A 13,386-nucleotide genomic window follows, 5' to 3' on the forward strand; every position below is an offset into this window, starting at 1 on the left:
TATTCTAAAAAGAAAAAATAACGAATAGGCCTAAAAAAAGGAAATCCAAAATACTCCATATCTCTTATCCCCCCCGACTGTTGACCCCTAGTTTTGGTGTGGTACATTTGTTACTATTGAGGAAAGAATATTAAGATATTACTGTTCACTATAGTCCATAACTTGCAGTAGGTTCTGTTTCCCCATATACCACTCTATTATTAATTCTTTGTACAAATCTCATCCATTTGTACTAGTTTTTGAAAGAACTTTTTCGTCTTTGTAGTGTTAGTCATAAACAGTATCCACACCTAGGTTCACTATTATATGATCCCGTATTTTATTGTCTAGCTTTCCTTCTAGTGATCTTATATGCCTCTAAACCACCTCTTTCAACCAAATTCACTTAACAATTTGGCACTATTATTTATAATTCCAATAATGAGCTACCCATACTTCTCTCTGTTTTAAAATGGATTTAAGTTCATCCTTGTTAAAACTTTTGTGCATATTAGTCAACTGCTCCCATTTCTTGAGCCTCATTCTATTTCTTGGTAACCTGTATGCTAAGTTTTATGACTATGAGTTTACATATTCTAATTAGTTTATGTTAATGAAGTCATATTTATCCTTTTTTTGTCTGACTTATTTCACTCAGCATTATGTCCTCTAGGTTCATCTGTGTTATCACGTGCTTCAGGACTTCATTCCTTCTTACAGCTGAGTAATAATTCCATTGTATGTATATACCACATTTTGTTTATATCTTCATGAATTGATGGGCCCTTGGATTGTTTTCATCTTTTGGCAATTGTGAATAATGCTGCTGTGAACATTGGTGTGCAAATATTTGTTTGTGTCACTGCTTTCACATCTTCTGGGTATATACTGAGTAGCAGAATTGCCAGGTTGTAGGGCAACTCAATGTTTAGTTTTCTCATAAACTGTCAAACTGCCAATTTGATTTTATTGTCTGTTCCCTGGTGGAATTCTGAGTTACACATGTTCCCATTTTAAAGTTTTTCCTAGGTTTGTGATATATCATAGTCATTTTCAGTTTTCTTGGGCCTAATTCCTTAATTTTTAGCTTTATCCCCCTACGAGAAAATCCATTCAGTAGGCTGGCGTTGGACTCTTGGGTTCCTGTGTGCCTCCTGTTCACAAAATGGTCTCTTACAGAACTGGGCTTTAGTATATATTTCTATAAACAGATGCTTTTCTTGGGAATTGAACTTCATTCTCTCTTTGGGTACTGCACCCTGGCCTTCTTCAGTAACTGGCCATATTTTTTCCACTCTGTATTTTCTGGCAGATTCTTCCACAGCTGTATGTTTAGTCCTCTGGGCTGTTGTCACTTTTGACTTGTCCTCCTTTCCCCAGGCAGGGTTTGTAACAATTTACTCCCTCATTGAGCCTCTTGTCTTTCTAGGCAGCCTTATTAAGGTCTAGAAAAGGGAGTATTTCCCTAAGAGCAATAGTTGGCTGTGATGTGTGTACTGGCCCCTTAGTTTCCCTGGTATCATTTAAGGGATAGCCACCATTGAGTAAATGCTAAACCTCATTAAGTCTGCACCCTTAGAGAATTTACCTATTTGCCCTTAAAGTTTTTCCAGGATATAGTGTGTGGTGTTGGTAGTAATGTTGCTGAAGTTTATGATACTAATAATGGATGATTCTAATAAGATGTTTATTATGTGCCAAACACTCTTATAATCCTTTATAAACAAATTTATTTAATCTTCACAAAGCAGTATGAGGTAGATACTATAAATTGATTACATATTCATTTTTATAGATGCAGGTATTGTAGCACAGAATTCAGTAAGTGATGGGGCCAAAATTGGAACAGAGGACAGGGATTTTGTCTGTTTTAGTTATTCCTTCAATCCCTAGTGCCTAGAACATTGTCTGTGTAGAATTATATTCAATAAGTATTTGTTTAACAAATAAACCACTTTGCTGTACTGCTGATTCATCCTAGGATGGAATTCTAAGTTCAGTTGTAATCGATTATTTCCTTCTTGGGCTAGAATAATTCTCTTCTGACTAGAAATTTGGAATTTCCATTAGGCTTTAGGTTCTTTGACTGTAAGGGTAAAAGTAATGACAGAGATAAGGATGGGCTAGCATGGACCCTGCTTCCTGTTGGGAGAACACCCCCAGTCTAATTGTCAATTCTGGCTCCCCAACCTGCTAGAGGAATGCTTACACTCTACCATCCTGATGTGTAGAGCTAGTTGAGATATTTGGTGAGAACTAGATGCTTCTTTTTTCTTACCTAGTCTGTAAATTCTGACTTTCATGATTATTTTTCTGAAAACCTGAACAGAGGCATTGGTAATGGGACTGCCAGTGTTTTACTTATAAATAATTTGGACGGGATTGGTTGTTTGGTCATAGGCATTTCCTGAAGTATAGTTTTTGCCATTCCAAGAGAAGACATCTGATCAAATGTATTTGTGGTTACAATTTTATATTCATGAAAGGGAAATGAGAGGAAAGTTTGCACTTGAATTTCTAGCTCTTGGGTAGAGATAGGTTACAGATGGTTTAGAAGTTGTTCTCTGTTCTTGGTCCTTGCATGGAATGGGTAGTTCACATCACATTGAAAGCAGTTAATTCCTTTTTATGCTTCTGTATGGCTGTTCAATCAATGAGTCTGCCTGAACCATAACTGGGTTGGTGAGGTGGGGGACACATGAAGACTAAAGTGGGCCAAGGGACTCTGTTTTCATAATTAATCTATTGCATTGCTTAATACTTGAGTTTTTTCATTAGTCTGGTTTACTTAACAGTAACCGGTAACCCATGCTGCCAGGGAAGTTTACAGCCCTGGGAGTTACATCCCATGTAGAGAGGGGGAGGGCACTGAGTTTGCTTGCTGTGTTGGCTGAGAGATAGGCCACATCTGAGCAACAGAAGTTCTCTGGGTGTGACTCTTAGGCCTAATTTTAAGTAGGCTTTAGCCTATCCTTTGCAGGGATATGTTTCATATGAACAAACCCCAAATTGAGGGTTTGGCCTATTGATTTTGTTGTTCTCACTTCTTGTGAGAATGTCTGGCCTTCTCCATATGGGGAAGTTGAATTTTCCCCCTTTCTCACCATTCCCCCAAGGGGCCTTTGCAAATACTTTGAAAAAAAATTTATTTATTAATTAAAAAAATTAAGAACAAACAAGCAAAAACATTAACATATAATTCCATTCTACATATATATTCAGTAATTCTCAATATCATCACATAGTTGCATATTAATCATTTCTTAGAACATTTGCATCAATTCAGATAAAGAAATAAAGACAACAGAAAAAGAAATAAAACAACAGAAAAAAAAGATTATACATACCATACCCCTTACCCCCCACTTTCATTTATCACTAGCATTTCAAACTAAATTTATTTTAACATTTGTTCCTCCTATTCCTTATTTTTTAAAAATTTATTTATTAATTAAAAACCAAATAAAACATCAACATATATAATCAGTAATTCACAATATCATCACCTAGTTGCATGTACATCATTTCTTAGAACATTTGCATTAATTCAGAAAAAGAAATAAAAAGACAATAGAAAAAGAAATAAAATGAACACAGGAAACAAACAAACAAAAGGATTATACTTACCATACCCCTTACCCCTCGTTTTCATTGATCACTAGCATTTCAAATTAAATTTATTTTAGCATTTGTTCCCCCTATTATTTATTTTTATTCCATATGTTCTACTCTTCTATTGACAAGGTAGATAAAAGGAGCATCAGACACAAGGTTTTCACAATCACACAGTCACATTGTGACAGCTATATCATTATTCAGTCATCCTCAAGAAACATGGCTACTGGAACACAGCTCTACATTTTCAGGCAGTTCCCTCCAGCCTTTCCATTACATCTTGAATAACAAGATGATATCTACTTAATGCATAAGAATAACCTCCAGGACAACCTCTCGACTCTGTTTGGAATCTCTCAGCCACTGATACTTTGTCTCATTTCATCTTTGCCCTTTTGGTCAGAAAGGTTTTCTCAATCCCTTGATGCTAAGTCTCAGCCCATTCTAGGATTTCTGTCCCACTTTGCCAGGAAGTTCCACACCCCTGGGAGTCATGTCCCATGTAGACAGGGGGAGGGTGGTGCGATTGTTTGTTGTGTTGGCTGGAGAGAGAGGCCACATCTGAGCAACAAAAGAGGCTCTCTTGGGGGTGACTCTTAGGGCCTAAATTTTAAGTAGACCTGACCTATCCTTTGTGGGGTTAAGTTTCATATGAACAAACCCCAAGACTGGGGGCTCAGCCTATAGCTTTGGTTGTCCACACTGCCTGTGAGAATATCAAGAATTCAACTTGGGGAAGTTGTATTTCTCTCCGTTCTCACCATTCCCTGAAGGGGGCCTTGCAAATACTTTTCTACTCACTGATTGAATCACTCTGGGATTCATCTGGGCATCACTCTGGACAAACCAACAAAATCTCATGTCCTACCTGAGATTCCAAGTACTTATGGTATTCAATCAAACAGTCTGCCTAAGTTATATTAAGAAATGTACTAATCAAAATATAAATTATGTAACAAATAAACATTTTTTTGCTTTACTCTCACACATAAGGTGACATTTTAAAATATTAATTACCATCTGTTTTCAGCACCCTGCAATAATGACATTCCTTTGTTCTTCCTCATGCAAAAACATTTCTTAAATTTGTACATTGTACATTTCACTATTATTATACACTCTAGGCATTCCTAGATTATACCATCTCAATCTTTAATATCTATCTTTCCTTGTGATTTCATTTATGTCCCCAGCCCTCCTCTCTCTATCATTCTCACATGCAGCTTCATTCAGTGTTTTAACAGAATTGTATTACAGTTAGGTAGTATTGTGCTGTCCATTTCTGAGTTTTTGTATCCAGTCCTGTTGCACAATCTGTATCCCTTTAGCTCCAATTACCCAATATCTTACCCTATTTCTATCTCCAGATGGTCTCTGTTACCAACAAAATATTCCAAGTTTATTCACTAATGTCAGTTCATATCAGTGAGACCATACACTATTTGTCCTTTAGTTTTTGGCTAGTCTCACTCAGCATAATGTTCTCAAGGTACATACTTCATAAGTTTAGTCTGTCTTAAAGCTGCATAATATTCCATCGTATGTATATACCACAGTTTGTTTAGCCACTCGTCTGTTGATGGACATTTTGGCTGTTTCCATCTCTTTGCAATTGTAAATAATGCTGCTATAAACATTGGTGTGCAAATGTCCGTTTGTGTCTTTGCCCTTATGTCCTCTGAGTAGATACCTAGCAGTGGTATTGCTGGGTCATATGGCAATTCTATATTCAGCTTTTTGAGGAACCGCCAAACTGCCTTCCACAGTGGTTGCACCATTTGACATTCCCACCAATAGTGAATAAGTGTGCCTCTTTCTCCACATCCTCTCCAGCACTTGTCCTTTTCTGTTTTGTTGATAATGGCCATTCTGGTGGGTGTGAGATGATATCTCATTGTGGTTTTGATTTTCATTTCTCTTAATGGCCAGGGACATTGAACATCTCTTCATGTGCCTTTTGGCCATTTGTATTTCCTCTTCTGAGAAGTGTCTTTTCAAGTCTTTTTCCCATTTTGTAATTGAATTGGCTGTCTTTTTGTTGTTGAGTTGGACAATCTCTTTATAAATTCTGGATGTTAGACCTTTATCTGATATGTTGTTTCCAATTATTGTCTCCCATTCTGTAGGCTGTCTTTTTACTTTCTTGATGAAGTTCTTTGCTGCACAAAAGTGTTTAATTTTGAGGAGCTCCCATTTCTTTCTTTCTTTCTTCAGTGCTCTTGCTTTGGGTATAAGGTCTGTAAAACTGCCTCCAATTATAAGATTTATAAGGTATTTCCCTACATTTTCCTCTAACTGTTTTATGGTCTTAGGCCTAATGTTTAGATCTTTGATCCATTTTGAGTTAGCTTTTGTGTAGGGTATGAGACATGAGTCCTCTTTCATTCATTTGCATATGGATATCCAGTTCTCTAGGCACCATTTATTGAAGAGACTGTTCTGTCCCAGGTGAGTTGGCTTGACTGCCTTATCAAAGATCAAATGTCCATAGATGAGAGGGTCTGTATCTGAACACTCAATTTGATTCCATTGGTCAATATATCTATCTTTATGTCAGTACCATGCTGTTTTTACCACTGTGGCTTCATAATATGCCTTAAAGTCAGGCAGCGTGAGACCTCCAGCTTCGTTTTTTTTTCCTCAAGATACTTTTAGCAATTCGGGGCACCCTGCCCTTCCAGATAAATTTGCTTATTGGTTTTTCTATTTCTGAAAAGTAAGTTGTTGGGATTTTGATTGGTATTGCATTGAATCTGTAAATCGATTTAGGTAGAATTGACATTTTAACTATATTTAGTCTTCCAATCCATGAACACGGTATGCCCTTCCATCTATTTAGGTCTTCTGTGATTTCTTTGAACCATTTCTTGTAGTTTTCCTTGTATAGGTCTTTTGTCTCTAGTTAAATTTATTCCTAAGTATTTTATTCTTTCAGTTGCAATTGTAAATGGAATTCATTTCTTGATTCCCCCTCAGATTGTTCATTACTAGTGTATAGAAACAGTACAGATTTTTGAATGTTGATCTTGTAACTTGCCACTTTGCTGTACTCGTTTATTAGCTCTAGTGATTTTGCTGTGGATTTTTCAGGGTTTTCGACATATAGTATCATATCATCCGCAAACAGTGATAGTTTTACTTCTTCCTTTCCAATTTTGATGCCTTGTATTTCTTTTTCTTGTCTAATTGCTCTGGCTAGAACTTCCAACACAGTGTTGAATAACAGTGGTGATAGTAGACATCCTTGTCTTGTTCCTGATCTTAGGGGGAACGTTTTCAGTTTTTCCCCATTGAGGATGATATTAGCTGTGGGTTTTTCATATATTCCCTTTATCATGTTGAGGAAGTTCCCTTGTATTCCTATCCTTTTTCTATCCTGTTTTCAACAGGAAAGGATGTTGAATTTTGTCAGATGCCTTCTCTGCGTCAATTGAGATGATCAAGTGATTTTTCTGCTTTGATTTGTTGATACAGTGTATTACATTAATTGATTTTCTTATGTTGAACCATCCTTGCATACCTGGGATGAATCCTACTTGTCGTGATGTATAATTCTTTTAATGTGTTGCTGGATTCAATTTGCTAGAATTTTGTTGAGAATTTTTGCATCTATATTCATTAGAGAGATTGGTCTGTAGTTTTCTTTTTTTGTAATATCTTTGTCTGGTTTTGTTATGAGGGTGATGCTGGCTTCATAGAATGTATAAGTAGCTTTCCCTCCTCTTCAATTTTTTTGAAGAGTTGCAAATACTTTTTCATTCACTGTTCAAATCACTCTGGGATTTATCAGGGTATCACTTTGGACAAACCTACCAAATCTCATGCCTTACTTAAGGTTCCGTGTACTTATGGTGTTCAATTAATCTGTCCATGTAAGTTATATTAGGAGATGCGCTATTCAAAATAGAAATTTTAATACTGTGTTATCTTGAAAAGAATATTTTTGATTGAGTCTTACTTGTAATAAGATAAGTAGTGCTGCCCTGTGATAATGTCCACTTCCCTATCTTTACTTAACAAAAGTATAGTTTCTTTGTGCTGAAGCAAGAACAATTCTAAAGAGAGAAAGTGGAACACTTTAAGCAATTAGGGTAAATGATGATATTTAGTTGTCATTTTCATTATAGTTTAAAGTATATTCACCGTACTCTGTATACACTGATCATGTGCACCAGCTGTTTCAGTGTAATGATTAGCCTCTGTCCCTTGTCATAGTGTAGATCTTGACAGGGTATATGATCCGCAGGATCCTGTTTCTGAACATTTATCTTAATATAATCTTTGGAAGGGTAGACTTTTATCATACCAGGCCAGCTAGTGGCTTTAAGAAACTCAGGTGTTGAGTAATAATTATGACCCCTATTAACTTTAGATGACAGTGGTTGTCTTTGATAACCTTTAAGGGACTGTTCTGATCTAGGTTATGGCTATTTAGGAGGAATGCCGAAACTGATTGCAAAGCTTTTTATAGAGCTGGGGACAATATAAGTGAGTAAAGGCAAATGCCTCCCTTGAAAACTTAAATTAGAGTCTCTGAGGTTGTGATGAGGGCAAGATATTAAGAAAATACCATACAGAACATGTACACCAGCTGTTTAAGCATAATGGTAGTCTCAGCCACTTGCCATAGCTTGATTCTTGAAGTGATCACTGGCTCTGTAATTCTGTAGGGTAGTGTTTCTGAATATTTAGCCTAATATACTATGCTACAGGGCATGTGGGGTTCTGTGAGCTATTAGATGCAAATTCAGCTTCCAAATGGGAAAAGAATTCTAGGAGGAAAAGTAAGCTGTCATTACACAAAGTTTACATAAAGATATAAACCTAAGATATATAATGAGATGAAATTTCAGAAAAAAGAAGGCAGTTTGGTGCTACTAATACTTAATTAGGAGCTCATCTAGAAAGATGAGCTATTAAATAGCAAAGTCAGAGTGTAAAAAAATATTTTATTATTATTTTTTAAATACCAAAAAACACCAAACACAAACATTCCTATTTTGATTATTCCGTTCTATATATATAATCAGTAATTCACAATATCATCACATAGTTGCATATTCATCATCATGATCATTTCTTGGAACATTTACATCTATTCAGGCGAAGTCAGACTTTTAATTGAGTAATTGACTTTGGCCTTTCTACATTAGTCAATTTTCTGTTTCTGTTTACACACGTAATACACATTTTCAATATATTTAGATTTGTACTCGAGATTCAGTTGGTGACATTAAGATTGTAATTCAATTGATGACATGTAAAATAGCGTTGGAACAGTTCTGGTGGTCAGTTAGGGTTATTACTAATATTCCTCTTAAGCAGCGGTGATCCACATTTACTAAATACTTGTTATTTTTTCTGACTAATATAAACAATAGGATGCTGAAAGCACCCCCTTTTAATCTTATTGCTAGTGTCATTCATCATATCCTATCCAGCCTAGTGATCTGCCGGTAGTGGAGACCATGCCAAAAACCTCAAACTTTTAATTGTGAATTGTAACTACTGGGTAGAGGACGTAAAAAAAAAAAAAAAGACAAGTTCATTTAAGACCACATCTGTACCTAATGTTACTGTAAAATCATGAACCAAAATCGTGGAAAACATGGGACTCAGCTTTACGCTTTAATGACCTGATTTTTTGGTTTGAATTAAAAAAAAAAATCAATCAAAATAATACATGCCCATGAAAAAAAAAATAGAAACAAATATGGAGAAACAACAATTTCCCGTGTGATTCTTCCCCATCCCTGGTGCCATTTTCTAAAGCCAACTTTTTTTTTTTAATTAGCAAAGATGTAGGTTTGTAGGTTTTTGGAAAAATCTTGCAGAAAAGACAGAGTTCCCATATATCTCCACCTATTATTAACACCTTCATTAGTGTGGTGCATTTGTTGTAATTGAAAGAGTTTAATGGCATGTTTTTATGAGGGAAATTTACTATGTGAAGAAAGTCTGGTAAGGTGTCCTAAGGTGGTTTTGCAGGGAGGGAAGAGGGGGAGCTGTGGCAGTCTGAGGCTAGCCTGTCATATCCTCACATTTGTCACTTTGCATAGTTCATATACATCTGTGGTGTCCTGACCGACATTTCACAAAATGCTTTTAATGAGCTTGTGTAACAAAAACGATACCTTATAATGAATCTTATGCTATTTAAATGTCTTCAAATGATCCTTCTATTTTGGTTGGAATATGTACATACATCCTTATATAGTTGCAATCAAGATGCTAAGCAAAGAGTTGAGTTTAATTTAGTGATTTACTTAGTACTGCATAAGTGCTTTATATGTATTAACCCATTTGGTGATCAAAACAGTTATATGAGGGGGAACTATTATTTGGCCTTATTTTGTAGGAGAGACTGAGCAGAGTTTAAGTAAGGCCACAATAGCCAGGAAGAAGTAGAGCTGGAGATTCAGCTCCAGGTCTGTCTGATTCCAGAGTTCAATCTGATAACTAATAAGACATACTTGTCTCTTTTGTGATTAATTTTTAAGTCAGATTTTAATGAAAATATTGTGTCAGTTAGTAGAAACTCGAAGTTGTCAGCATTTACTGACAATTTTTTATATGATAGAATCCATATAAAGACTGTTCAATTTATTTTACTTTTGTAGGAACTGAAAGATGTGGGCCATCGTGATCAGATGGCTGCAGCTAGAGGAATCCTCCAGAAAAACGTTCCGATCCTCTATACCGCATCCCAGGCATGCCTACAGCACCCAGATGTTGCTGCCTATAAGGCCAACAGGGACCTGATATACAAGCAGCTACAGCAGGCGGTCACCGGCATTTCTAATGCAGCCCAGGCCACTGCATCAGATGATGCCTCCCAGCACCAGGGTGGAGGAGGAGAACTGGCATATGCGCTCAATAACTTTGATGTAAGTTATACTTGGAAAGAAATTTCATCTTTTGGTTATCCCGCATGAGACAATAGTTTCCTGGGGGAACTGTAATCAAGGTTTCTGATGAAAGCTCAGTTTCCACTAGATTTGCAGTCTAAGTGGAAAGAAGGTCTTATGAATCATCAGTTTACTTGATCGTGACTAGGTCCAAAGCAGCATTCATCTTTTCTTTGCTTTTTAAAATTTGATTTGAACTTCTGAATTCTTTTATGCAACTTGTGTTTTCTATGAGGCTGTTCTTTATTTAAGGATGTGAGTTTGGTTCATTTCAACCAAGATTTTGATCTCTCGGTAGGTGGGAGGCCATGGAAGAAGGTACGGAGACAAAGTGGACATAGGCTCTGCCTTCTAAGTTTTCATGATCTAGTGGGATGTAAGACACACCATAAGTGACTGTCACAGAAGTACTGCCATCCTAAAATCTCGTCTAGTTTAGATGTATTTATCTTCTCAGTGAAGTTGAAATAATGGACAAAATTTAGTCAAGCAGAAGCACATGAGATTAGAGTATTTTCTTAGCATAAAGCCATTTAATGACCTTTCCTGATGAGACTATAGTTCACTGTTCTGTGCAAACATGTCTAATCTTAATTTTTAAGTGTGTTTTTGGTTTTGATTCCTACCTATAATGCCTTGTGGCTTCCAGTAGATGGCAGCAGTTTAAGATTTTTTTTTAAGCTCTATTTTTTTTTTTAAACCCAAATGTTGGGGCAGATTTTTTTTTTTTAATTAAAGTTAGAGAAAATTGTCTTCTAGGTGACCAGAATCTTTTCATAAGTAAATAAAGTGTTTTGAAATATAGAGTCAGTATAGCGGAGTGCATTTTGCTTTTTAACGTATTTTCCTTGCCTTTACCTTTTCTTTGTTATCTTTGTCTAACCCCTAACTTTGATTGGGGTTAGTGTTCCAAGATGATGTGACTTATAAATCAGCCATAAATTATATAGACAGTGTTAAGCCTAAAGACCATGGTGTTAGAACTTCTGAATGTTTACTCTGGAGCCTTGAACATTAAATGACATTATAGCAAATTCATATAATGTGTCTTATAATTTACTGGTGCTATTGTTTATCCCCTTCAAATTTGGCAGTGCTAGGTATTTGCCTCTTTTAAACAGTAAGGGTAGTGTTTTGTTGTAAGTTGAATAATACATTTTAGAAGACACTTAACCTCTTAGGGTCATAGTTTCTTCATTTTTATAATGAGGGGGTTGGGCTAAATGATCTCAGATCTGTTGCAGCTCTAAGACTCAAATTCTGTGATCATTCATTCCTCATTCCTGTTGACCACAAAACATGGTATATGTAGTTTTAATCAGAGAAATCCTTTAATAACCTTATCTGGTAAGAAAAATGACCAGATGAAACGTAGGTTAATAATGAAATCAAGATATTGCATGTTCAATTTTAATACTGAGGTTTCTTTGGAAGGGAAGTAAGAAAGGTATACTTGGAACATAGTTCCTGTAAAGAAAAATTAAAGGCAGATTATTTGCCAGACACTTAACAGTGTGAGGATAAATTGTGTCAAGTGGAGAAATTGGGGAAAGGCCAGTAGTTGCTGTCATGAGACTGTCAGTGTTTGATTTTGTACCAACAGTTTGCTTGTGACCAGATGTCACTCATAATGGCTGTGTTTAGTGAAGTCAGGAAAAGAGGAGACAGAGAAAGTTTTGTTCTTATGAGGGCAGTTAGACCTGAGAGCGTGGCTTTGTTGGGGAGGATTGTCCTGGAGGTCTTTGAGGAAAGAAAATTTCTTAACTTTGACACCCTAGGATAAATTTGAGACTGAGTGGTTTATGAAATTTGATTAGATAAGTGATATGAGCAAAATACATTGAACTTCATTATAAATTCATTCCTTTCTGAAACTTTGTGGACAGAGGTCCATTTTGAACTTTTTTTGTTGCAAAACAGCTCTGCTAATGTCATGTAACTATGACATTGTCTAATTTTGCAAATAAAAAAAGAGAAATAATTTTTGTTCTCCTTGTAATTCTCATTTGATGACGTACTAATATATATACACTGACCTATAGATACCCGGGTAGTTTGAATATGATTTTCATGTTAATGCAGCTGTATTTGCAACTGCGGTAATATACCTTAAGTAGACCCTTCTTTACTGGATAGTACTTCAAATGCCTTCCTTTGAGAATTGATCAACTTATAAAGATGACCACTCACCTCCTAAGAAGTATAACTTCATTTTACGTGTTGGAATTTTTGTATTAAATCTTGATCTTACTAATAAATACTTTGCTCACTTTTGACTAATGGAAGGAACTGTGATTTACACTAACATTCGGTAATGCTTCCTCTGCAGAAACAAATCATTGTGGACCCCTTGAGCTTCAGTGAGGAGCGCTTTAGGCCTTCACTGGAGGAGCGCCTGGAAAGCATCATTAGCGGTGCTGCCCTGATGGCTGACTCATCCTGCACACGCGATGATCGGCGTGAGCGAATTGTGGCAGAGTGCAATGCTGTCCGCCAGGCTCTGCAGGACCTCCTGTCGGAGTACATGGGCAACGTAAGTATCAGAACTTTTCTTTGAATTTACATATTTATGTCTGAGGAGTTTTCCTTATAAATGTTGGATCTGAGATGTTTTTGACTATAAAACTCAATGTTCTTGGCTCCTTAACTTTTTTGGATGGGCAATTTTTTCAAAGTATGGATAAATAGCTTTCTAGGTGGCCTTTCATCCCCAGATTTTATTTTTTTTTTATTTTTTTATTATTTTTTTTTTTTTAAGGAAAGACAGAGAGAAGGAAGGAAGGATAGAAGGAAGGAAGAGAGGAAGAAAGGGAAACATCTTTTAAACATTTTCTTGTTTTATTGTATTTTGTTTCTCCGTTTTCGTTACATGGGCTGGGGCCGG

At 36.2% G+C, this 13,386-nt stretch overlaps 1 protein-coding gene across 1 annotated transcript in view; it reads left to right on the forward strand.

Annotated features, from left to right (window-relative positions):
* CTNNA1 (catenin alpha 1) overlaps positions 1-13,386 on the forward strand; it is a 219,353-nt gene that overhangs the window by 94,812 nt on the left and 111,155 nt on the right. Inside the window, exons 6-7 of the mRNA XM_077138601.1 lie at positions 10,215-10,481; positions 12,832-13,035. Coding sequence (XP_076994716.1) covers positions 10,215-10,481; positions 12,832-13,035 — 471 coding nt within the window. The remainder of the gene's footprint in view (positions 1-10,214; positions 10,482-12,831; positions 13,036-13,386) is intronic.

The sequence above is a fragment of the Tamandua tetradactyla genome, chromosome 20, assembly GCF_023851605.1.
Source record: "Tamandua tetradactyla isolate mTamTet1 chromosome 20, mTamTet1.pri, whole genome shotgun sequence".
Classification (NCBI taxonomy): domain Eukaryota; kingdom Metazoa; phylum Chordata; class Mammalia; order Pilosa; family Myrmecophagidae; genus Tamandua; species Tamandua tetradactyla.